The 25,076-nt window shown below is 56.5% G+C and overlaps 2 protein-coding genes across 3 annotated transcripts in view; both read left to right on the top strand.

The window, feature by feature from the left end:
* The window catches only part of ELL (elongation factor for RNA polymerase II), a 47,670-nt gene extending 31,298 nt beyond the window's left edge, over positions 1 to 16,372 (top strand). The window contains exons 6-12 of one of the 2 annotated variants that reach the window (XM_082071774.1): positions 1,307 to 1,431; positions 4,024 to 4,120; positions 6,945 to 7,434; positions 9,781 to 9,847; positions 11,769 to 11,940; positions 12,795 to 12,839; positions 13,715 to 16,372. In XM_082071774.1, coding sequence (XP_081927900.1) covers positions 1,307 to 1,431; positions 4,024 to 4,120; positions 6,945 to 7,434; positions 9,781 to 9,847; positions 11,769 to 11,940; positions 12,795 to 12,839; positions 13,715 to 13,819 — 1,101 coding nt within the window. In that variant the 3' untranslated portion in view covers positions 13,820 to 16,372. Of the gene's footprint in view, positions 1 to 1,306; positions 1,432 to 4,023; positions 4,121 to 6,944; positions 7,435 to 9,780; positions 9,848 to 11,768; positions 11,977 to 12,149; positions 12,770 to 12,794; positions 12,840 to 13,714 lie in introns of those variants that run through there. The other variant, XM_082071773.1, reaches the window with a different exon arrangement.
* A 3,972-nt stretch (positions 16,373 to 20,344) lies between these two features.
* ISYNA1 (inositol-3-phosphate synthase 1) lies at positions 20,345 to 24,554 on the top strand. The gene is made up of 11 exons (XM_082071927.1): positions 20,345 to 20,454; positions 21,318 to 21,442; positions 21,534 to 21,695; positions 21,875 to 22,004; positions 22,078 to 22,271; positions 22,362 to 22,511; positions 22,589 to 22,804; positions 22,882 to 23,046; positions 23,127 to 23,240; positions 23,309 to 23,526; positions 24,208 to 24,554. The coding sequence occupies exons 2-11, from the start codon at positions 21,329 to 21,331 to the stop codon at positions 24,416 to 24,418; spliced, it is 1,674 nt and encodes a 557-aa protein (XP_081928053.1). The 5' UTR covers positions 20,345 to 20,454; positions 21,318 to 21,328; the 3' UTR covers positions 24,419 to 24,554.
* Positions 24,555 to 25,076: the final 522 nt, after the last annotated feature.

Raw genomic sequence — 25,076 nt, 5'->3', positions numbered from 1 at the left:
GCGTTAAAACTAAATACGTCGAGGTGTGGGTTTCATTGTGCTCTTGCCTCTCTCCCAGGACTCCGTGTTCCCGGTGGCCTTTTTGCCTCATTTTGCAAGGTTTCTATTTTTGGGAGGCGCGGGGTGGAGCCTGCGGAGCCCCACACCAGCAAAACAAGGCACAGAGAACCGCGATTGCTGTCCTGCTCCGGGCCTGCTGAGCACCGTGCTGAGCACCGTGCGCAGGGCAGCGCCAACAGGAGCCCCGCAGAGGGGTTCTCAGAGATAACCCGGGTTTGCTTTTGTCTCTTGGGCTGTTTACTGGGATATCTCAATGTAAAACATGGCTCAAAGTCGTCTTGTGTTTTGGCTCCGGCTTTTGGAAAGCTGACAGAACCGAAAGGAAAAACAAAGTGTTTGTCATGTAAACTGATAACTCTGCTTTCTATTTTTCGCTTATCGGGAGAGCTTTGCTGTATTAGCTCTGCAGCTTTTTACATTCGCAGACTTTTAATATTAGGCTGTAGTCTCCCTAAAGCAAAAGCAGAGGAATTAGCGGCATCTTTAGTTAATCCAAGGCCTTGCGCTCCTTCACTTGCTTTTCTGGGGCATCTTACAGCTGCAGGAGTGGTAGAGGTTCATGAGCCCAGCGCTCCCGAGCAGAGCGGGCGATGCAGGGAGCGCTGGTCCTTGAGCCGCTGCACGATGGCTCCACCGACTCCAAGCATCTTCCAGCTCCAGCTGTAACACGGTCACCACACCGGTGAATTCGGGAGCCTTTGCCAGCACGTGGCCCCTCCGTATCCCTTCCATAAAAACAAATGTAAGGGTTTGTTTCCTTTCTGAATTTCATCACCTAAAGAGGGTTCACCACCAGCATCTGGACAAACTTAACTGAGGCTTTTTGGGCCGTGTTACTGGTGTATTTTTCAGCTGCTGTAACCAGCAGCAAGAAGCGAAATTTGCAGTTGAGCTGCCGCCCCGGTTTAGCTATGGGACAGGTGCGATAAGTGAACTGTTCCCTTTAGGGTTTATTCCAGGTTTTTCCATAAACTGATGTTGAACTGTTCCAGACTATCCAAGCTGAATAATCTGTTTAGATATGACTTGTTTCCCAGGATATGCTTTGGAAACTCCTCAAACCATTGCAATGACCGGGCAAAAGGAAAGGCACAGACTAAACCATCTGAATAGGCAGCAAGTATGAAGTCTCTCCTTGTTCTGCGACGCTGCCACTAAGTCTGAGATTTTTGCCTGTATCTTAAATCAAGTGAGAAAATTAAACCCTAACGTGGGGTGGGTTTTTTGCATGTTACTCTTGTTGCAGGTGGCAAACCTGAGTGCCAAGGACAGCACCTTCACGCTGAAGGACTGTGTGTACAAAGAGGTGCAGAAGGACTGGCCCGGCTACTCGGAAGGAGATCAGCAGTTGCTGAAGAGGATACTCGTTCGGTAATTATTCCATCTTCTGTGTAATAATCGTCTGGAGCTCGAGAACGCTAGGCCAGGTGCTATAAATCAGGGTAGCCAAAGGCAGCAGGGCTGCGGTGAGTTAAATAAAACAGATCTGCTTATCGTCCGGGCAGCTGTAGTTGCCTAAACTTGAATATCCAGGTCCTGCTGCACATACATTGTGATCCCAAGGGACACCTGATCCTGAAAAGAACCTTCAGTTGAGGTGCTGGGTTTGTCCCATGGGTTCCTCTCCCCGTATTTTTCTATAGGTGAAGCCTCCAGGCTTGGAAGCTCTTGGCTGGCGTGGGTGTGGGTATCCCCCACATTTCTAAAGCACAATTCCACTCCACGTATTTTTCTTTCCCCCACTATTTTTTCAGTGTATTTGTACCGACCTGGTACAGGTTTTTGTAATGCACGTAGAGATTTTTACTTGCTTTTGAGGTTTATTTTCTCACACTTTTAGTGAAGATGAAGCAGAGCACGCTCTGTTTGAGCAGTTTCCATGATCTGAAAGCACAATTGGCTTGAAGATGAGACTTTGTTAAACCAACAGAAACCTGCACTTTGAGTGCTTTGGCGTGCTCAAGCAAAACAATCCAGCTTATTTAAACGGCCCTGATGGCGAATTATAATTAAATGGAAAAATACAAATGCCGTGCAAACTTTATGGCTTTCAAAAATAAAAAGAAGTGAATTTCCCCCCGTAGCAAGCGATGTTTACTGCGTTTTCTAGAATTGTGGCGTTCAGTTATGCGGAGGCCTAAAAATAGACCTTGGCAAGGATGTGTCCAACTGCACAAACAAAGCCCCGCTCGGCCGGCGCAGGTAACGCGGCTGCAGAACGGGAAAACACGCAGGGCCGAGGACAGGGGAAAAACATGCACCCAAAGGGCCCAGACCTCCCGGGTTTGGGGCCGGTCGCCACTCGGCGGTTCATCAGCTGCAATAATTGGCGCAACTGCTGCTATTAAAACGATATGTGACAGTGGCCGTGTTGGACCGACTTGTTTTCCTGGTGCTGGTTGTTTTCGACCCTTTCACCGTTGTAGCGGAATGTTTTTTCCGCTCTCACAAGAATTGGAAGCTGTTGGCTTTCGATGGCTTCTTTGAAATCCGTAATTAACGCGTGAGATGCGACGAGGTTGCTCGGTCCAGTCAAACAACGTCCAAAAAGCTGCTTTCACCGGGGTGTTTATTGAACATCGCTCTTGCCCTTCCTGTTTTCAGTCTCCAAGTACTTTCCTCGAGCTGATCCTCGGCTGGTGGGATTGCGCTAAATCAAACTAAACAGAGCAGCGACCGAAGCCAGAACTGCGGCCGTGTAAATGGTGCTGCAGGCGTGTAAATGGTGCTGCAGGCGTGTAAATGCAGCTGCAGGGCGGCCGAAAACTCGAGCTCAGGTTGAAAGAGGAATCTCGTGAAGTGTGGGCTCGGTCGCTGAAATAATCTTCCCTGTGTTTGAAAACTCCGTGTGCGCTTTAAAGCTGATTACAGCCTGTTGTAGAAGAATTCGGACGCTGTTACTGAGGCTGCGCAGCTGGTGACAGCGGCTGCCGAGCTGCTCTATTAAAACCTCTAGCCCTGAAGTTGCATTGTGTTCGGTTTGACGGCTGCAGCTCGGTGCACCGCTCGTTTTTCCAGGGTGATTAATACCAGTAGCACAAAGCCGGTGCCTTGGAGACTTCACTCCAAGATCTGGGGAGTGGAAATACCCAGCGTGAACGTGATTAACGCACTTACCTGATCAGAATGACTCTCTTTGCACCTTTTTTATGCTGCAGGAGCTTCCTATTGTTTGTCGAATACCACAAATACACACCGGGGTAGCGCTGTTTTGCATGATGCAACGTAAAAGTATTATTATGAGGACCTAAATGTAAATCCTAGTGGACCAATAATAGTGCCAGTTCCTGTTCTCATCCTCATTTTCCTGGACCCGAAGGGCCTTGCTGTTTAATGGTGTTTAATGGTGCTGATGAGTGGGAGAACTTATTCCTCACCATCCGAACTTGAGTTGGGCCCCTTTTCAGTGCGCTCGCTTTCGGAATTTTCTCGTTAAGTCAGTTTTAACGGGGTTGAGACAAACTCAGCAGAAATTAGTTTAAGTGCTGTCTTGCTTATTAAGCTGTGTTTCAAGCAGTAGCTAGAATATGTGTATATACATCCCATACACTTTAAAGTTCAGTGCCAGTTTTTACTAGTCTGGGTATGGATGGTTGTGATTTATTTGAGGTCAAGAGAAAAGAGGTAAAACTGCCAGAAGATAAGCCGTGTCCTGTCTGGTCGCTCAGCCCACCGCGAGCAGCATCGGTGCGAGCGTCACCTCCGCTCACGGAGAAATACAGAAACCACGGGGAGGCAAGAAAGAGAAGAAATTACCATTGATATTCTCCTGTAGGAGATTGTTTTTTGTAGATTTTGCCTGAGAGCGAAGCTGTAAGAAGTGCCGGGAGGACCCGCTTTGGCAGCACCTCCCAGCAGTGCGAACCTGAGCCCAGCCAAGGCTCCTTGCTCTGCGGGGGGTTTGAAGCAGCACCCGTGGGCTTGCGGAGCAGCGGGTCTGAACGTCCCCGTTCTGTTTTCCAGGAAGCTCTGCCAGCCCCAGAACAGCAGCGGTTTCCAGGGAGAGGCGCCTTCCCTGAGCCCCCCCAAGGACAGCGTGAACTCCAGCTCTCCGCCCCAGGTGGGTCCCCCCGCCCCGAGCCCCCGGGGGCTCAGAACCCCAAATCAGCTCCATCTGCTCGGCGCGGAGTGGGGCTGAGCCGCTCAGCCTGTCCGCACGCTGTAATCGCCTGCTGCTGGAGCCTCTTAGGTCAATAGGTTGTTTGCTTTACTATTTTTTCCCATTTTATTAAGTTAGAGTCTAATTCCGGGTTTCCTCAGCATCTGTTTCTCCTCTGGACGTGGTTCAGCGAGGGCGATGGGAGGATCTCTGACAGCGTGGCTCAGGTTCAGTCTTAAGGGCTGTATTTTTTCCCGCAGTGCCTCCAATCCCTCTTGGAGTTCCTGGGAGAACGAGCTTGTGTTTTACTCATTACTAATAATTGACTGGAACGAAGCAGTAATAAGCAGCTCCCAAACACGGCCGAGTTATTAAAAACCTTGACCTTTTGCAACCTAATTGCTGTGACAGATCAGGGGCAGGTTGGGCTGCTCTTTGATTTGTCGAGATGCCAGCACACGGAGCCGTGAAAAGCACGTTTTGGCTGGTTTTCCGTGCCAGTAAAGCGCGCAGGAGCCGTTTTGCGGGTGCGCTCGGCCGAGTGTGTCCCACGCCTCTCGGCATCTCTGAGCACACACGTTTCTTGCTCGCGTTGTGAAACGCGGCTTCGTTTCTCCGCCGTGGGTCAGCCCAGACAAGTTGAGTATTTATTCTCCTCCTGCCAATGGAATGTGTAATGCCTGCTTGTCTGGACAGACGCACTGGGGATTAGTGGCAAAGAATATTAGCAGGTAAAGAAATTATGTGCTTTCTGGTGGGGAGAGGGAGGCGATTCGCTATTGAGAACAAGAACCGTGCAACTCGTTTGCCAGGTAACTCCTTCCAAATCCTCTCCTGCTCTGCCGTGAGCGTGATCCCGCTGGATAACGAGTGATCCCCTGCGTTGGGGTTCGCTTGGAAAGACACGGTGCTGTTAAGAGGCTGGTCTTGTGTTCTGTCTTAACCTGATTCTGGAAGTAGGTTGAAAAGTCATTTTGCTTCTGGCTGTACGTATTTTGAAAGTCACAAAGGTCTGTAGGGGATGTTTCTGGTCTCTTGAGATGATCCCCTCGAAAATCTGAGTTGTTGATTCATTTGGATCTAGAACAGCAACGGGGGCAACCAGACGTGGAATATAAATGTCTAACGTGGGTTGTGACAGACAGCAAACCACAGGCAGCTTTTTCTTGTAAACCATCATTTTTCTGATACTCTATAGCTGTAGTTTCTATTTGGAGAAGGGGCTGCCTGCTGACAGTTGGGGTTCGGTAGGCTGGGACGCCAAATATTTTGGGGAAGTTTGGTTGTGGAATGAAGGCAAAGAAAAGAATAAGGTTGGTGTGGGAATCCTGAGGCAGCGTGGCAGCTCAGGTCCCACACGGTCAGAGAGGGGACGGTGGTGGAGCCGGTGTTCGGTGTGAAAGGTGAGGAGAAGGTGGCAGCGCAGGTCCCACACGGTCAGAGCGGGGACGGTGGTGGAGCCGGCGTTTGGTTTGAAGGGTGAGGAGAAGGTGGCAGCGCTGGTTCAGACCCGGAGCCGAAGCCGATGCGGCTCCTCCTTCGGGAGATGGACACGGCCGCGTCGTGCTGAGGCAGCCGGGATGTTGTAAAGCCGGTTCGACGTGCTGGCCTTGCCCCTTGAGCTCTGCGAGCTGCTCCTCTTCCTAACAACCTGACAGGCGAAAGCTTTCCTGGCTCTGAGACCCCTGGGGTTAGCAAAAAATGTATCACTTTGGGGGAAAAGGGACAAACTGGTGGGTCTCTAGCAAAGCAGCCGTGCTTCCAGCTGCCCAAAATTCCCATTGGCACGTGCATCGCGGTCCTGCCACCGACATGAAGAAAAGGAGAAAATATCCAAAGGAAACAACCGGAGATGTCACTGGGTTTCCTCTGGGCGCTAAATAATCTTTGCTCAGAGTTTCTGCGGGTGCCAGGAGAATCTGGGCCGGCTCAGGCTGGGCCGAGCCTAAGCCTGGCTCTACCTTGAGCTCTTCTTTGCATCTCCAGGCCCTGCCCGTGAGGGTTGGTGGGGACATCTGGGAATCCCGACACTTATTTAAAGAAGGGGCATTGAGGTCGTGTTGGCCTGTGTGACGTGGCTTCTAAAACGGCTGCGAATGTCCTCTTTTTACCTTGAATTCTGAGAACCTTAACAGTTAACGCTTTCTGGCCTCTTCTGGGAAACGCCTGTTTCTGGAGAAGGGGAAGGGCTGGCGCTGCAGGGGTGAAGCTGCCGACCGCAGAGCTGGTAAAAATGAGTGGGGAATAGAATGGAGAACTTGTGCTGGGCTGTCGGAGCAGGGGGGGATCCGCATCTCTCCTTTTCAGGGACTCTGAGGGGCTCTGAACCTCACGCCATGACCAGAAGAGAGAACAGATGTTTGGTGGTTGTTTCTGTTCCCTGACAAGTGTCTGCGAGCGGGGAAGGGTGAAGGTTTCACTCCAAAAGGGCCGGATTTGGGATAAGGTGCAGTGGGAGCAGGTTGTGTGGGCTGGGGGTGACAGCACAGGAGATGCAGACTTGCTGGTGGGATGGTGGGTTTCTCCAACCTCTCCCACAAACCACGGGCTCCGAGCGGCTCTTGGGATTGTCGGGAAGCGATTTGGGATGGAGCAGCGTCTGTAGGACCTGGTGGTGGTGTCCTCGGAGCTGGGACCTCGCCGGCAGCTCTGCTGGGCAGCAAAGCTCCTTTCCTGGGGATATTCCCTCGTTCTTTGGTATCGCACCCCCACCTAGTGGTAACAGCCTCCAAAACTCTGCCCTCAAGATTACTAAACTGTTTTTTTTTCCTCTTTCCTCCTCTAGAAACGATCCCAACCTGTGGAGTTCATCGATCCCCTGGCCAACAAAAAGCCCAGGATTTCTCACTTGGCTCACAGAACTCAACCCACGTTCAACGGGAAGTTGAGCTCCTCCAACGGGAAGGACGCGCCTGCCCCCGCGCTGCCGGCGCCGGAGTCGGTGAGTTCCAGCTCCAACCTGCCGGCGCTGGAGCTGCCGCGGCCGCACGACCCGCTGTGCGACGTCAGCAACGACCCGACGCACAACGGCAGAGACTCTGAGAGCGCGGAGCCGGCCGAGCGGCTGGGCCCCCCCGCGCCCACAGACTGTCCGCAGACCAGCAAGCACAACTGCGGCTCCTACGTCAAAACCAAGAAGAAGTCCAAAAAGCACAAAGACAAGGAGAAGGAGAGGAAGGAGAAGAAGAGTGAAGAGAAGTGCAAAGAGGAGAAGCAGGACTGTGAAGTAATAAAAAATGCTGACTTAGTTAGTGTTCCCCAGGAGCAGGTCACAGGTACGTACGGCCCCACACGTCCTCCTGTACGGAGATAATGTTATCGGCTCTAAGGTTTCTGTTCTAAATCCATTTGGGGGAAGAGGTTGCGTGTCCACTTGCGGAGACCGTGTGGTTCACGGAATAATATCACTGTCCCTACCTCCAAATCCACAACCGCGCTTCCTCTCGGAGGAGGAGATCAGGTTTTTCCTGTTTAACCTTTTGCGCAGTCGGGAGCTGCCGCAGACCGTGTCGTGTTTCTCCTCGTTAAATTAAAAGCCGGATTAATACATGGGGATGAAAGGCAGACATCAAGATGCGTTGGGGAAAGCGGCGCTGCTTGATTACTGGCAGCTCTTGTGCTGGTGTTTGGTGGTGTGGTGACTGTTGTATTGATTTTGAACTCAGTAATGAAAAGTTACTCACAAAAGCTTTTTGATATCAGATACAAAAGAAACGATAAGTCCTGTGATAAACATCATTAGAGCAGCACAAAGCGGCTCTTGGAGGCTGAGCTCTTCTTCCTTCAGGCTGAAAGACCTTCCTTCTTGTGTCCCACTGTTCCTCCCAATTTCTTTAAGGACCGACAACCATTACCTGTTGAGATGCAATTAAAATATTTTCCATTAAACCAATATATTTCTAAGTCAGTTCTACCTACTCTTAGAGCAGAGAACATACATTGGATAATCCATTCCCTTACCTCGTGGCTTCATGTTTTCTGCGGGTTCGTCGCAGCCTCCGGGAATGTTGCAGTTGTGTTGTTAAAGTTCTTTCTGCATCCGTCTTGTTTTCCTTTGCCCTGTTGCTATTTTCTGAGCTCCTCTTCATGAAAATCATCCAGTTTTGGCTCAAAAAGGAGAGCAGCTTGAAATGGAAACTGATGAGCAGAATTCCTGGAAAGGGAGAGCTTCACTGGGCATTGGGGTCAATGCGATGTGAGTTCTCACCTTCCCTGCGCTTCTCGTAGCGCCTACAAAACGCATTTGGTCGCTTGGCCGTGATGTTCCTGCCAATCCGTGCTGGTCCCTGTGTGGCTCTGCAGAACCACGTCTCCAGCTCTTCTACTTCCATCCTTCGTGTCAATCCTCACTTCTGCAAATGTCGTTTTTCTTCCCCGTGTAGTTTGCCGTGAACGGCAGCGGGTAGATACACATGTTCTTTGTCTAGAGGTGCATCTTGCCAGGGTTTCTTAAACCAAAACGCCCCGAACTCTTTCATTGTGAAGCCGCTGACCCTTTACCGCCTTTCCTGCTTCGCTTTAAAAGCAGCTTGGATGCCTGGCTTTGAGTTAATTAGTAGGAGCCGGGTTCTGTTCCTGCTGCCCCGCTGGTGTGTTCGAGGTAACGAACGCGAGCAGACTGGGGAATAATGACACCAGGATGCGGTCGGTGGCTCCGTCCGGGTCTTTTCCTTCCCTTTGGGTGGGTAACGTGAGCCTAATCCTGCTCCTTTGTCCCAACGAAGCAGTTTTCCCCTCCAAGTTAGTTCAGGAGGGATTTGGGGATCGTCAGCGGTCAGTAGGTGGCACTCACAGGCAAAAGAAACCGTTAATGCTTTTTTCCTCCTTTTTCCTTCCCCGATCTTCCTCCCCTGGTTCCGCGAAGCAGATCCATTAAGTCCTTTGCAGCCGCCTTCGCTCTCCTCTTATTTTGCTGCCTTCTCATGGATGCACTTGACGTTCTGATTAGAGCTTTAATACACAGTTTATAAGAAATATCCCTTTCCAAACACGCACCCAGCCGCTTTCTCCATCCCAGCTAACAGCGCGAGGCCGGTTTAGGTTTGTTTTGGGCTGTTTCAGGCTCACGTTCACAATCTCATTCCTCCCAAGGTCTTTGGTCCCTTCGCTTCAGACTCCTCGGCGTTCTCAGTTGCGCTCGGTTCGCGTTCCTCCAGCCTCCCGGAGCGGGGGGAGACAGCTGAGCTCCTCACCAGCCTCTCCTGTGCCCTGCGGAGCCCGGAGCGTTGACAGGAAGGTCTCTGGTGTAGAATCGGGGATAGGAACCTGCACGCTCTGCTCAGCTCTGTTCTGCTCGTTGGCACTCGGTTTGGTGTGCAGTTCAGCGGTGCTGATCCGGTGTTACCCTCCCTGCGGGCGGTGTTATAAACCGCAGAAATTGAGATTTTTTTGCTGCTCCGTGCGTTGGTTCATGTTGATTTTTCATGCGTTTTGCTGACAGACAAATATTAGAGAAGCCTTGAAGTTTCAACCACCTTATTGTGGCTGTCTCTGTCAGTTCAAAGCCAAACCCTTCAGAATTCAATAAACTGTATATTGCAGATAAGTTCATGAGGTTGAAGTTTAATTGCATAGAGCCTTAAAGCTGCAGGATGTCTGTAAACCGGTCTTTATTTTTTCAGGTTTAAACGGAACATGCAATAATTCTAGTGTACCAACATCAACTTCAGAAATGCCAGATTATTTATTGTAAGTATATTTATCGGTTCCTTCATCACTTTGGGATTGGGTTGCAAGCTAAAATTCACTATGTACTGGGGATTTTTGTTGGACTTTGTTACTCGATGTAAACTTGTAAGGTGGGTTTTAGAAAAGAAGAGTAAATCCAACTTTGTAGATAGTTCCTGAGACTGAACTAAGGTCTGTTCTTCCTTCTGGGGTTCAAGGTTATCTTCCTATAAACCAGTTCTTAAAGCACTTCAAGAAACACGGCGTATCTTGGGGGGGCTGAAAGGGTTAAACATCTCCGTGTTACTGTTGGAAACCTGGAGAAGTTATCTGCTTTAATGTGGAGGAAGACAGGGCAAGAAAGGATTGTGAGGGGTTGGCTGATTCCTCTGCTCAGAGCCAAGATCGTCTGCATAAACCAGCAAAACGCTCTCGGTGGGGAGGTTATAACCCGTGGGTTAGGATGGGAGTCATTTCACCTCTTGACTTTTTAATCAGATCCCCTTGAGGTTAATTAGGCAATAGACTCGTCTGTGGAATCACAGAAACCCTGCGCAGAAAGCCAAGAATCTGCATAAAGCCGGAGCTGCGGTAAAGCAAAGCTCGCGGTGGCCAAGCAGCGTCGCCGGGTGACGTCCCGGCCGGGGTCGGTGCCGGCGGGTCCGCGGCGGCTGCGGGCGAGGGACGAGGAGGATGAGGAGGAGGAAGGAGCCTCCGCTCTGTGCTCCGCGGGAGGTGCCTGCAGGATACGCAGGGTTCGCGTGGTTACAAAACTGCGGTTTGCCGGGCTGCGCGAACCACACAAACCGCTTCCCCTTGGCGTTCCCAGCGCCGCGCAGAGGAATGCGGATGGAGAGGGATTCTCTTTTTATTTCCTTACAATGGACGCTGATCCCTCCTGTAGAGGGTTCCTGCAGCTCCTTGGTCCATCTCCAGAGGAATCCTGCAAGGTTTATGAACTCCTGTAAGATTTATGAACTCCTGCAAGGTCTGTCGTCCCCGTTTTTGGTACAGTCGGACTGTTTTGATGGTCAGCTCTAAGAACTGTCATTGCCATTTGGATCGTAGGCACACATTTCATACCAGGGAGGACACTTCTTTATCTCACAGCTGTGTATCCTCTGTAGGTGCTTATTTATACTGAACCCGAGCAGAGACTCGGTTCTTGAAGGCCGGAGCACATTTTGGTTAACAGGGGGAAAGTTTTTCCATTAATTTGATACCTAAATTAGCTTCTGTGTGTTGGCACACTGAGCTGGCGCTGCCGCAGCCAGGGTGAGCTGGCAAAGCAGCGTCATCGCCCCCAAAGAGATGAGTTTTGCTGTCAGTCCTGCAGAGCGCCGGGTTTAGCGGCTCCGTGTTGAGCCGAGTCACGTCCGAGCGGCCTCGAAGGCGCATCTGTTAAACGTGAGCCCTTTGCGTTCAGTTCACGGTGTTCACGGTGCCGGGTGTCCCGTGGAGATACAGTCGGAGCCCGTTCAGCGTGGTTTCTTGTGCGTTTGCCACATGGTTGTGCAGCGATAGCCGAACGCTTCTCGTGTGCCTTTAAGGGCTCTCGACCGCTGCGAGCGGCGTATTCCTGCTGCTCCAGGGCCTGGCACGGGCGCGGAACTCGGTGTTCCGCAGGCCAGCGGGAGTCAGAACCCGCAGCCGCGCTATCTGAGCGTCCCCTGCACCCCGCGCTGCTCCCGGGACCTGCGTGTTCCGCCCTATCTGCTGCAGATAGGAAATTTTGGGAGCAAACCCTGTCCTGTTTTACACAGAGGTCAAGGCAACAATCCTGTTAACTCCGTGTTACTAGAGCTCAAACCACCAGAGCCTGGGTTTATTCTCAAATGCAGTCACCTGGTAGGCTCAGCAGTCCCGGGTTTGGCACTGCGGCGTTCGCGCTCTCTGGGGAGAAGCCTCACTAAACCCATTAACTGAATTGTTCTCCCTCCAGAAAATATGCAGCCATTTCCTCTTCGGAGCAGCGTCAGAGTTACAAAAACGACTTCAACGCCGAATACAACGAGTACAGAGACTTGCACGCCCGGATAGAGAGGATAACCCGACGGTTTACGCAGTTAGACGCCAAGCTGAAGCAGCTTTTGCAGGGCTCTGAAGAATATAAGGTAGAAACAGACACAGATCTCGTATTTTTGTTGCAAGTCGCCGCGCTGCGGCTCGTTGTTCTCACGGCCCGGCGTGCGGGGCCGTTTGGGCCGGGGTCGGTGTCTGAGACGCGCTGCCCGGCGCTGGAGCCGCGGGAACGGCCGCGGAGCTGCCGGCCTCGTCGGCTGTTCTTAAAACAGCTCCGTGTTGTTTCATTTTCGAGCCGCAGCGCACATCATGGGACTTGTTGACAAGGAAAGGCCTCAGTGAGACAATTGGCGTCTTGAGCCAAAAGCTGCTGGAAGCTATTAGTGTATCCCAGCCAGAAAACTCATATTTGCACATATGGTTGTGTATCGGGGCTGGAAGGGGAGTTAGTACGGGGTCATCTGTTCCTCTGGAATCTTTGATCTTAATAATGTAGCATTATTCGACTTGTCGGACTGATTTTAGAAGAGCTTTAACTATTCATTATCTTGAGAAAGTCTCACTGAGCGTAATAAAGAGATTTTTACAGAGCACCTATTGTACTAAGCACTGTTTCCTTCCTCAAACATCCTTCCCCTCTCTCTGAGAAATCCAGCTATTCCTCGCTGAATTATTTTATATCACGGGGGGGAAATCAGTCTGAGTTGTGGAGGGAACATCGATGAGCCTGCCGGGGAATTGGGCCTGATCCCGGTGCTCCTGGTGTCACCGGTAAAGCTGTGGAACTGGTGGGGGTTGGAGCCGTCAGATGTCATGGAGAGAGCAGATTTTGGTCAGTGTTGGAAGGAGATGTGTGTGCTGAGCCGTGGGTGAACACTTGCCTGCTGTGGTAGGGCGCGGGACTCTTGCTTCTTTTGAAAATAATAAGCTATCTTTTCCTTTTTAGACCATCCATGATCAAATTTTACAGGAATATCGGAAAATTAAAAAGGTAAGTAACAATGGCTGGCCACAAAAAAAGCCTTTTGGGTGGGTTCCCCTAGTGACTGAAAGGGATGGGGACGTGCCAAGTGACAAACCCAGGCTCTGAAGCTTTCCAGCAGATCTTTGTTCAGTTCGAGCTCGGCCAAAAAACGATCCCTGCGTGGATCAGAGCGGGGCTGAAACTGCCCCTTGGATCCTGGGGAGCTTAAATGGCTTGAATTGGCACCTTTATCCCCTCAAGTGACAGAGAAGTTGGTGTTTTAGCTGCGCAGGCTGAGTGATTCCAGCACGCTCCAGGCTGTGGGGTCTGCGGGTGTATTTGGGGTGATTTGGGTGCAGTTTGGAGCACATGGTGCCCCGCGGGGCTGTGTGGGGCGCGCAGGATGTTTGACATGTCCGTGTGTCCACATAAAGGAGCAGCTGCTGGCTGGGGGGTTTATGTCTCTGCTGGATGAGGTGGAAATGCTGCGGCACCCACACAACGGGCTACAGTTGGGGTTTATCGTTTAAACCTGCGATCTGGCCCCGAGCTCTGCTGCCCCCGAGAGGTGCAGCAGCTTTTTGAACATCCCCTGTGTGGTACGAGTTCATCTTCTGTTTCAAAGCTCCCAAACCTGCGCAGTTTGGTGATGCTCATTGGAGGCCAAGGCTGACCCAGCTGTGCCTAGTTAGGCTGAGCTTTACTCCAGGTGCACTAGTTTCCCTGGGACCAATCTCATATTGACAAAAAGTCCTTTTATTCTCTTGTTTGACCGGAGTGGGTCCATTTTTAACTCCTTGGCCGTGTATTTGCGCTCCGGCAGCCTGGGCCGGGTTCAGCGCCGGTGTCGCCCCGTCCTCAACCACCTCCCGTCACCGCCTTTCCGTTTCTTCTCTTTGCAGACGAACCCCAATTACAGCCAGGAGAAGAACCGCTGCGAATACCTCCACAACAAACTGGCTCACATCAAAAAACTGATAGCAGAGTACGACCAGCAGCAGTTCTAGCTGGCGCCGAGCGGACTGGGTAGGGAGGAAAAACAATTAGACAAAAATCACCTGGACGTTACGTTCCCTTTTATACAACCCAATCCCCTTCAGAGACGAACGTTAATTCCTCGCGGTGGAAGAACTTGGGGATTATTTACGATGCCGACTGTGTCGTGTGAGCCGGGCGGCGAGCGCGGCGCCTGGCGCGGCCCTCTCAAGTTAGAGCCTCTCTGAATGGCGGAATGTAACGAATAAGAGAAAAAAGACAAAAAAAAAAGCAACCAAACAAACAAAAAAAGACTAAAACACACAAAAAAAATCTTGCTTATTTGAAGCCAGCGTTTGACACTTAAGGGAAAACTCACCTAACGCGAAACGAAGCTCCCAAAGGTTAAGAATCGGTAGTTTTTTCATGGATTAAAGTTTGGCGTGAAGTGTAATTGCCCCTGGCCCGGCTTACAAATTGTCCTTCAAATGGTGAGGAACTGGAATGCTGCTCGGTTACCTGCTCCGGCGCCTCCGCCGCCCCGTCCCGCGCCCGCTCCGCCGCTCGGCCGCCCCGCGTCCCCTTTGCTGTCCCGCAGTGGTGGTGCAGGAGGGGGAGTCGCTGACATGGAGCCTCCATGGAGAAATACATTAGAGGAAAAGCAGAGAAAGATACAAACCCCCCTTTCGGTTCGGTTTGAGTCGAGGTTTGGCAGTGGCCTCTCCCGCACGCGGCCTCTCGGTCCTTCCCATCGAGACCTGCCTGTCTTGTGACTTTTATAATTTTATATATATATAAACACCAGGGCAGCCAATTTTATTAATCACTAATGAAATGAGACTATGGTCTATTTTTGTATTTAAAAAGGGGGGGGGGAAAAGAGCATCTTTTTCTAAAGCTGTGCCTCCCTTTCCCTTTTCCTTCAGGCCGAGTGTTGCAGACCCTGTGCTGTCTCGGGACCGCAGTGCTGCTGGGGGGACAGGCACCCGGAAAGGCCACTGTACTGACCCAGAGGAGCGGAGGGGAGGGGGATGTGATGCTTTTCTTCTGGCTTTGTGTTTTATTTTGGGGTTTTTTTTGTGTATTTCCAAAGCAGCAGCAGCAGCAAATGGTTCTCGAACAGGCGCCCGAGCGTGAGAGGAGCGAGGTGCCGCTTTCCCATGCGGCTCTTTCCCCCTTGTGCTTTATCTCGCCAGCCTCTCCAGCCTTTCTTCTCGATTCTTTTTCTGTCTTTAATTTGGACTCGAAGGGAACACGTTCAGAGCGTGGCCAGGGGTGCGAATCACGCCAGAAAGCACAACGGTGCCCTTTAACTCCGCTGGTTTTCTCTCCCCTTTCAACCCTGCCAGCCTGTGATTTGACTTCTCGCTTCCGTTATCCCAAGTAGCGGATCCCTTATTCCTTTCCGCGGCGTCTCCTCCCCCGAAGAGCCCCCCAAGGAGAGAATGGCACAGTTCAGAGGGAAGGAGTTCTTACACAAGGAGGATTGTATTTTTTTCCGCCCAACACAAAAAAAATGGGTCCATCTGCTGTATTTAAAATAATAATAATAATAATAATAATAATAATTCCATTCTGGCCAGCCTGGTTCTGCCGCGCCGTCTGGCCAGGGCCGCTGCTTCGCTTGAGCTTCGTGTCGCATCGCTGGGCCCGTCTCCTCTTGCCGAGAGGTGGGGGACGCGCACCGGGGGTCGGGGATCGGGAACCGGAGCCGCCGGGGTGTCCGGAGGCGCTTGTCCCGGTTCCCGGTGGGGGCAGCAGGTTCCCGAGCGCCGTCCCAGCCCCGAGCGCTCCATCCCACGGCGGATCCGTCACCGCGGGACCCGCGGGCGGCGGCGCCAACGGGGCCCACGCGTTGATTGGGGCAAAAGGCGGATTTGGCGCCCGAGGAGCCGGAGGCAGCGGCCGCGGAGCCGAACGAGCCGATTCTTCCACGGAAACGCTTCTCCTGATCCTTCCGACTTGGAATCGGGGTATTTTTGTTGTTGTTGTTGCTTTGGGGAGGGAGGGGATAGAGACGGATCTCGATCTTTATACATCTGCTATAAGATATTTTTGCAAACAGAGTTGTATACAAAGATGTATTGTGTACATTTACATGTATATTCTGGAACTTCTAAAAATTTGAATATAAAAAAAAAACCTGAAAATATTTAATGAATATCCAAACTGTGAGACCCAATTAGCATTCAACAACCTTCCGCTTCACTTTTCTTTTGGACTGTGTTAAAGAACTGTAGTTGAATCTGCCTTTTTTTGTTGTTTTCCTTTAGAGATTATGAAGCTAGGCAAATTTTGTGCTTTTTGGGTTAATAGAAACCAGTTCTAGGTGATTAAGTATGATCTTAACTTATTGATACTGTGTTTTACTTTGTAATATTGTACTGTGGATAAAACTATATTGAGCCATGGAGTTGGAGTTTACAAAAAGAGCTTTTCATTTTGCCAAAATGTTACAATTTAAAGGCAGCATAGTCTTCAGCTTTCCTAATCTTTTTTCTTAAGAGCTAGTGTCTTTTTTTGTACACTAAAAAAAAAAAGCTGAATGCTGATTTTGCAACATATAATAAATTCACTGTATTGGAAAAGGAGCGAAGCAGCAGGTCGTGCGGTTCTTTCCAGCGCGGGGAGCGGAGCAGGAGTTGAGTCGCTCGAGGGGGTTCGAGTGGGGACGGAACCGCAGGACGAGGTGCTGGGTGCGGGTTGTGCGTTTCTGTCGCTTTTTTGCTCTTTGGAGAAGGAAAAGGTGTGAAAAGCGATGGGAGAGCAGAGACCGAGCGAACGCCCATCGCAGCAGCCCGAGCACGCGCTGCAGAGTCGGGCTCAGTGATCCCCATGGGCCCTTCCACCTTGAGACACTGGGTACAGGGGATTGTGTGTCGCCCATGTCCCCACACACGGCCGGGCGTTGGACCCGATGGGCTGCGAAGGTCCCAACCCAAACTGCTTGGTGATTCCCTTTGGGGAGGATTTTTCCGCTGGGATCAGCTGGGGGTTCCAGCCTCCAATGCCAGTTTTTTGGGGAGAAAAGCTGCTTTTGAAGCACCCGTCGTTGGGGGCGCTCGGGAGGGTCCCGGGAGCGTGACGACCCAGGTTGCGGTGGCGTTTGGTGACAACACGTGGGGCTGGAGCTCCCGGCGGGTCGGAAGGGGCTGAGCTGAGCTGGGTTTGACGCCTGAGCGCGGGGGGTGAGTCACGGAGGGGCCGGCGCTGCTGCTCCTGCTCTCCCACCCCGGCGCTGAGTCACCCAGCGGGGACGCAAACGGCAGCTGGAGCGGCGTTCCTGTCCCTTCGCTCTGGTCCTGGGGCTCCTGCAGCATCCCCGGGGCCAGATAAACCAGGGGAGAAACACGTAACAGACACTAAACATCTTCTGTTCTCCTCCCGCGCTGCTTTGGGGTCCCCCCTCCGGCTGCAGGTGACAGGGACAGCTCCCCGGGTGCTGGCAGTAACGCTTGATCCACCCGAGTCCGTCTCCAGCCTGCGGTGGATTCTACCTCCAAAACTGCAAAATACACAGAAAAGGAAGATAACCCAGCAATCAAAGAATGTCTTACAAATGCCTTATTATATATATTTTTAAGGTGGGGGGAACAAGGAGGGTTCTGCTCGCTCCTGTCTCGCCAGCGTGGACCTTGGAGTTGACACAACAGCGCGATGCTCCCACGGCCGAGGGTTCGCTCACGCGGTCACGGAGCCAGAGCTGGGTTGGTGCTCGCAAATCCCCAAATCCTCAGGTTTTTGCTTCCAAACGCCACCTCGGAGCCAAGCTGCACCCCCAGCCCCCCCTTTGCCATCTTTAATTCCTCCCTGTGTCAGCTGCGCCCCCGGGGGGTTTGGCTGCTGAAGGGCTGGGGACGCGCGCGGGGACGCTGGCGCGGGAAGGGTCCCCGTCCCCTCCTGTCCCAGCTTTCCTGGGGAAATTGTTCCCAACCGCTGGCAGCTCCGGGGTCACGCACTGAGCTCGTTAACTGGGAGCTGCCCCAGTGGAAATTTACTGGCTGGGTCGGCGGTGCCAGCGCCAGCCCGGCTCTGCCGCTGCCTCCTCATCCTCACCCAGCCGGGCCGCCCCCCTCCCCGGGGACAAGGAGCTATTTCAGGCCGTGTCCGTCTGTCCCTCCTGTGCGGGCTCAGGAGGGTCCCCGGGCTCTGGTAATTCGGGTCATCCCGAGGAAAAGCGTCACTTTGCGCCGGATCAAGTACAAGATGCCCTTAAATTGGGGTCCCGCGGATGCAGGAGGGCAGAGGTGACCCCGCGGGGTCCTGGCTGGCCCGGGATGCTCAAAACGCAGCGAAAGCCCCTCGGGATTTTCCTGCGCACCCTTTACTCGTTTAGAGGAGGAAGCTCATTAGAATAATTTGTCCTTGACATGGTCTGATGGTGCTGGTCCCTCTTGCAGAGCAGCTGCTGCACGGCCGAGCACGACCATCCCGAATCGGCCGTTTGTCCCTTTCCCCGCGTGGGTCTGCCCTTGGGGACACGGCACCCAGAGGGTGACAGCGCAGGGACAGGGAGGACGAGGAGCTGCGAGCTCAGGAGGGGTCGGGAACAGGGCAAAACCCCGTTGTGAACGGAGGAAAACGTGGCCGTGGGTGTTTGTGCTGCAGAATCTGGGGTTGCTCGTGTTGGCCTTGACCTGCTGGGGGGCAAAGGAGGGTCCTGCCTGTGTCCCCCCACAACCGAGCCCTTCCCAGCGTCCCAAACTCCCGCAGAATCCGGCCCTGAACCTGCTTAGAATGAACCGCGGGGGTGTTTGTGCCATGGTGGCAGCTCCTGGGGGGTTTGTGGCTGGGATGCCCGTTCCCGGGGTGGAGGGGGGGTCTCCTGGAACGGCGCGGGCACCATTGCCGGTCGCTATGGCCGCCCTGGCCCCCCGCCAGCCCCCGGCAGCTGGGGAGCGAAGGCGCGTTGGGCGGCCGGCCCGGGCTCGCGGCCCATGAGCGCGTTGGGCGAGCGGGGGGGGAACGAGGGAGCCCCCGCTCATGCGGTGCCGAGCGTGGGAGGAGTGGGAAGGGAGTGGGGGAAGGAACAATGGTGGGAGTTATGGGAGGGGGGCAGAGAGAGAAAAAAAAAAGGAAAAGCAGTGGAAAAATACCAGTTCTGGGCCCCTGGCAGCGCCGCCCGGACCCTCCCCGCCCCAGGATTATTGTACAAAGAAATGTTATTTTTGTTTCAATAATTTGCTGAGGCACTGGCATTCCAGCGCGGGGCTCGTTTTGTCCTCCCGCCCGGCACCAAGGGATCATTGTTCCTCCATGGCCACAGGGGCCGGACGCGGCCCCCCCGGCACCCCCGTGCCCACCGCCGCCTCTCCCACCGCCGCCCCCCGCTCCCGGCAGGTGCCCCCGGCGTTGTCCCCGGTGGGTCCCGTCCAGGCCGCCCGGAGGGCGGGTGGCGATGCCAACGTCCCGCGGAGCCGGGGCCGCGGGCGGGCGGTGGGTGGCGGCGGCGGAGCCGAGCTGTCCGCGCCACGTCTGCGGGGAGCGCGGGTGGGGAAGGGGCCGGGACCCGCCCGGGCGTTGCTCCTGCTCCGGGGGCTCCTTTGAAGCGGGTCCTGCCCATTGAAAGGCGGCCGGAGCCGCGGGGGGTGGCGGAGCGGGGTGCCAGCCCCGGCCCCTCGCTGCTTTTTCTCCCCGCTCCCATGGCTGAGATGTGGGGTGCAGCGGGGTGGGGCTGCGGGGCAATGCGGGGTGCACACGGGAGGCTGCAGGCTGCCACTGCCACCACCTTTGGGGTGCCCATGCCAGGGGCTGCAGGGTGCCCGGGGCTCTGGGGTGCCAAGGTGGTTTTTGGGGTGCCCACACTGGGGGCTGCAGGATACTGGGGTGTGGATGCCAGGGGTTCTGGGGTGCTCATGTGGGGGGCTGTAGGGTGCTGGTGCCGTGACCTTTGGGGTGCCCGTGCCAGGGGCTGCAGGCTGCCAGCGGCTCTGGGGTGCCAGGGTGCTGGTGCCATGGTTTTTGGGGGTGCCCATGCCAGGGGCTGCAGGGTGCCGGGGCTGAGATGCTCATGCTGCCAGCAGCAGGGTGCCGGGGACTTCGGGGTGCTGGGGGCTCTGGGATGCTGGTGCCCTTGGCTGCGGGACACCGGTGCAAGGATGCCCACGGCGGCGGCTTTGGGGTGCCAGGGGCTCCGGGGTGCTGGTGGCTTTGGGGCGCTGGGGACCGCAGGACAGCGGTGCCGGGATGCCGGTGGCGGGGCGGGGCTGGCAGCACCGTGGGAGCAGCGCCGCGGGCCGGTGCCCGTGGGCCGGTGCCCGTGGGAAGGCGCAGGGTGCAGGAAGCCGCCGGCTGGGGACACTCAATGGCCGGAAGGCGGCGGCGGGACCCCCCGGGCCCGTCCCGGGCCCCGGGCCCGGCGCCGCTTCCCCTTCCCGGGTCAGCGGCCGCTCCCGCCGCCTTCACCTCCCGGACCCCCCCGGGAAGAGCCGCCGGCGGGACCCGGGGCCGCCCCGCACCTGCCGCGGGACAACCGGGAGCGCGCGGGGGGGCGCGGGGGCGGAGGGGCACGTGCGGGCGGGGGCGGTTGGGGTGGGCGGGGCCGGCGAGCGGGGCGGGTCCTGGGAGCCGATTAAGCGGCGGGAGCCGGGGCGGCCGCGGCCACGATCGCATCATCCCCTGCGGGGCAGCACCGGCAGCGGCTCCAGCGCGGCCCGGTGAGTGTCCGGTGAGTCGTGCCCGGTGAGTATCCGGTGGGTGTCCGGTGAGTGCCCGGGGGGTGTCCGGTGGGTGTCCGGTGAGTGCCCGGGGGGTGTCCGGTGGGTGCCCGCGGGGAGGGCGGGGGCGGTCCGGATGGGATTTGGTCCTTGGGGAGCGGGGCCGCCCCCGAGATCGTGTGGCCCCGGACACGGCGGGGTCAGCGCTTGTCCCCGTGTCCCCTCTGTCACCCCAGCGTGCAGGGCCATCCCGTGTCCCCGTGTCCCCTGCGTGCTCTGCCACCTCAGACCTCTGGGACAGCCCTGTCCCCGTGTCCCCTGTGCCCTTTGCCACCCCAGGGTGCAGGGACAGCCCTTATCCCCATGTCCCTTGTGCCACTCCGGGGAGCGGGGACAGCCCGTGTCACCGGGTCCCCCACATCCTCTGTCGCCCCAGGGTGTAGGGCAGCCTCGTCCCCAAATCCCCTGCACCCCTGGGAGTGGGGACAGCCCTTGTCCCCATGTCCCCTCTGCCACCCTGGGGTACAGGGACACCCCATGTCCCCTGGGTACATCCCTTGTCCCCTATGCCCTGCCACCTCCGAGGAGGGGACAGCAGGGACAGTCCCGGAGCAGGACGGGGACCCTGCACCCTCCGGGCTCGCTGGGCTCTCAGTGCGTTCCCGAGCTCGGGGGGGGTCCAGGGCGGGGACGATCACCCCCCGTGGGAAGGGGGCACGGCGGCCGCCCCACCGCCGCCACCGCGCTGGGCGGCCCGGGGCGCGGAGCCAGCGGTCCCCACCGGCGCACAGCCTGGCAGGAGCGGCGGCCGGGGCGGGGGGCCGGGCCCGGCGTGCCAGGCCTGCGGGCTGACACCCATTTCCTTCTATTCCAGCTCCGGGAACAATGGCAGAGACATTCCTTGTGGAGAGCCCCGACGTCACGTACAGCAAGGACTTCATCGAGGCCAAGTACACGTACAGCACCGTGCACGTCTGCGCCGAGAACGGCGTCACCAAGGTGGGGACGGGGGGCTGGCGGGGGGGGCTCGGCGCCGGTTCTGCTCGTCCCCACGTGTCCCCTCTTCTCTGTCCCCCTTGCGGCTCTGCAGGTGCGGCCGTGCTCCACCCGCTTCACCTTCCGGACGGGGCGGCAGGTCCCTCGCCTGGGGGTGATGCTGGTGGGCTGGGGGGGCAACAACGGGACGACGGTGACGGCGGCCGTGCTGGCCAACAAGCTGGGGTTGTCCTGGATGACCAAGACGGGGCGCAAGGTGGGTGTCCCGTGGCGGGGATGGTGACACAGAGCTCGGCTGCTCCCTTCTCCACCTGGGTCCTGCACCCCAGTTTTACCCTGCTCCTATGGAGGTGATCTGCAACTCCAGCGCCCTGTTTTGGGGGAGCTGGGGACCCTCTTGTGCTGGTGGCTTCATCCTCATGTTCTCCGTGGCAGAAAGCCAACTACTACGGGTCCCTGCTCCAAGCCTCCACCGTCTGCCTGGGCACCGGCCCCACCGGTGATGTCTACGTGCCTTTCCGGGACCTGCTGCCCATGGTGCACCCCAACGACATCGTCTTTGATGGTAGGTCAGGCTCCGGGGGGACCTGGCGCTGGCGTGGGGGGACCCTGAGTGGTTGGTCACCCTGTGTCCCCAGGCTGGGACATCTCCTCGCTGAACCTGGCCGAGGCCATGCGGCGGGCGGAGGTGCTGGACTGGCCGCTGCAGGAGCAGCTCTGGCCCTACCTGGAGAAGATGAAGCCCCGACCCTCCATCTACATCCCCGAGTTCATCGCCGCCAACCAGGAGGAGCGAGCAGACAACGTCCTGCGCGGGTCCATGGCTGAGCAGGTGCTGGCGGGGTGGTGGCGCTGGAGGGGGGACACAGGCAGCGGGGGGGACGCCAGCGTGCTGACATGTCCCCTTTGGGTGGCATCCCAGGTGCAGCAGATCCGCAGGGACATCCGGGACTTCAAGGAGACCAGCGGGGTGGACAAAGTCATTGTCCTCTGGACGGCCAACACGGAGCGCTTCTGCGACGTCACACCGGGGCTCAACGACACCGCCGACAACCTGCTGCGGGCCATCGAGGTCAGGGGACAGGGGAGGGGAGCGGGGACGGTGACACGGCCACCCTGGCGGTGCTGAGCCTCCCTGTGTCCCCACAGCAAGGCCTGGAGGTGTCCCCGTCCACGCTGTTCGCGGTGGCCAGCATCCTGGAGGGCTGCGCCTACATCAACGGCTCCCCCCAGAACACCTTCGTGCCGGGGGCCGTGGAACTGGCCGCCCAGCGCCGCGTCTTCATCTGCGGCGACGACTTCAAGTCGGGTCAGACCAAGCTCAAGTCGGTGCTGGTGGACTTCTTGGTGGGCGCCGGACTCAAGGTACGTGGGGACAGGGTGGCCCAAGGTGGGGGACCTGCCTGTGACATGGGGCGACCTGTGCGCACCCCCCCGCCCAGACAACATCCATCGTGAGCTACAACCACCTGGGGAACAACGACGGGAAGAACCTCTCGGCCCCACAGCAGTTTCGCTCCAAGGAGATCTCCAAGAGCAACGTGGTGGACGACACGGTCCAGGCCAACCCCATCCTCTACGGCCCCGAGGACAAGCCCGACCACTGCGTGAGTTGGGGGCCAGGTTGGGGACACGCGGTGACAACGGGACGGGGGGGACAGGGTGGTGACGAGGGGTCGCTTGGCAGGTGGTGATCAAGTACGTGCCCTACGTGGGGGACAGTAAGCGCGCGCTGGACGAGTACACGTCGGAGATCATGATGGGCGGCACCAACACCATCGTCATCCACAACACCTGTGAGGTGCGTGGGTGTCCCCCGGGGGGTGGCACGTCCCCGGTGGGTCGCTCACCCCCGTGTGCCCCTCGCAGGACTCGCTGCTGGCCAGCCCCATCATCCTGGACCTGGCCATCCTGACCGAGCTGTGCCAGCGCATCAGCTTCTGCACTGAGGGGGACCCCGAGTTCCAGGGCTTCCACAGCGTCCTCTCCATCGTCGCCTTCCTCTGCAAGGCGCCGCTGGTCCCCGAGGGCACCCCCGTGGTCAACGCGCTGTTCCGCCAGCGCAGCTGCATCGAGAACATCCTCAGGTACCGCGGAGGGGGCGCCCGGCCCTGGGGGTCACCTGCCACCCGCCCCTGCGGGCACCCAGGGCTGGTGGAGGTGTCCCTGTGCTTCACAGTGTCCCGGTGCCCAACACCAGTGGGTCCCAGTGCCTGTGGGTCCCACTGCCCATGGGTGCCCAACACCAGCGGGTCCCAGTGCCCAACACCAGTGGATGCCAGTGCCCATAGGTGCCCAACACCAGTGGGTCCTGGTACCCAACACCAGTGGGTCCCAGTGCCTGTGGGTGCCCCATGCCCACGGGTGCCCAACACCAGAGGGTCCTAGTGCCAAACACCTGTGGGTCCCAGTACCCATGGGTGCCCCACACCAGTGGGTCCCAGTACCTCTGGGTGCCCAATACTATTGGGTACCCAGCACCAGTAGAACCTGGTGCCCAGTACTGGTGGGTACTGGTGCTCGGTGCCTGTGCCACCAGTGTGTCCCAGTGCCCAGTGCATGGGCTTCCCAGTGGGTCCCAGTGCCCAGGGGACTCCCCTACACCAGTGGGTCCCAGTGCCTGATACACGGGGCTCCCAGTGAGTCCCAGTATCACACGCATGGTGTTCCCCGTGTGTCCCAGTGTCTCCCAGCACACAGGGTGCCCAGTTCCATCCCCAGTGCTGGGGTGCCCACCCCTCACCCCCTCTTTTTTCCTCCCCCCCCAGGGCCTGCCTGGGGCTGCCCCCCCAGAACCACATGCTGCTGGAGCACAAGATGCAGCGGCCGGTCCCCAGCCCCAAGCGCTTCTGTCCCGGGGGGGCCGCCTGCCCCCTCGCCCCCAAAAAGACACCGGGGGCCACCCAGCTCAACGGGCACCCCAGCCCCAGCGCCCCCCCCCGGCCGGGCCCCCCCCTGCACGTCGACGGGGCCGACTAAGGGCGGGCACCTGTTTGTATTTCATAGCAGCTTTTTAGGGGGTGGTGGGGGTGGATTTAGGGGCTGGGGGGGACACACACCCACAACCCGTGTCCCCCCCCGCCCCCCAGCACTTGGGTGCCCCCGGCTCCGAACTCGAAACTGTGAAGCTTTGTACCCGCAAATAAACCCAGAACACACCACGTGCCCCCCCCCGTCTCGCCTGGTTCCTTGTGCCCCCCCAGCCCCGGTGAAGCGAGAGCCGAACGCCGGCGCCTTCTGAAAAAAATCAACTTACATTTATTGATGGGGGGGCGGGGGGGGTATTTTTTGTTGTTTTGGGAGAGTTTTTAATTTTTTTTTATTTTTTTTATCTTTTTTTTTTTCTTTTTTTTTTTTTTGGTGGGGGGGGAGGATGTCCCGCGTTTGGTTTGAGAAGCAACAAGGGCTCTAAAGGGACTAGAAATTGGGGGGGTCCCTACACAGAACGACTATGGGGGCTGTATGGGGGGGGGGGAGGTGCGCCGCTGCGGTTGGGGGGGGTCTGAGGTCCTTTCTGTTATAAAAGAGGAAAAAAACAAAAAAGAAAGAAAAACACACAAAAAATTCCTTCATATTAAAGTTTTACAAGTGGTCCCTATTGGGGGGGGGCGGGGGGGGCCCGGTCTGGCGCTCGGGG

The sequence above is a fragment of the Streptopelia decaocto genome (assembly GCF_964273445.1).
Source record: "Streptopelia decaocto genome assembly, chromosome: 24".
NCBI lineage: Eukaryota > Metazoa > Chordata > Aves > Columbiformes > Columbidae > Streptopelia > Streptopelia decaocto.
The sequence above is the reverse complement of the archived record's forward strand: the minus strand, read 5'-3'. Positions and strand labels throughout refer to the sequence as shown.

Bases quoted from the DNA above. Each gene is read 5' to 3' on its own strand.
- ISYNA1 (XM_082071927.1), top strand. From the start codon at position 21,329: ATGGCAGAGACATTCCTTGTGGAGAGCCCCGACGTCACGTACAGCAAG. The intron at 22,005-22,077 runs GTAGGTCAGGCT...CTGTGTCCCCAG, and splicing joins CAACGACATCGTCTTTGATG to GCTGGGACATCTCCTCGCTG. The intron at 23,241-23,308 runs GTGCGTGGGTGT...TGCCCCTCGCAG, and splicing joins TCATCCACAACACCTGTGAG to GACTCGCTGCTGGCCAGCCC.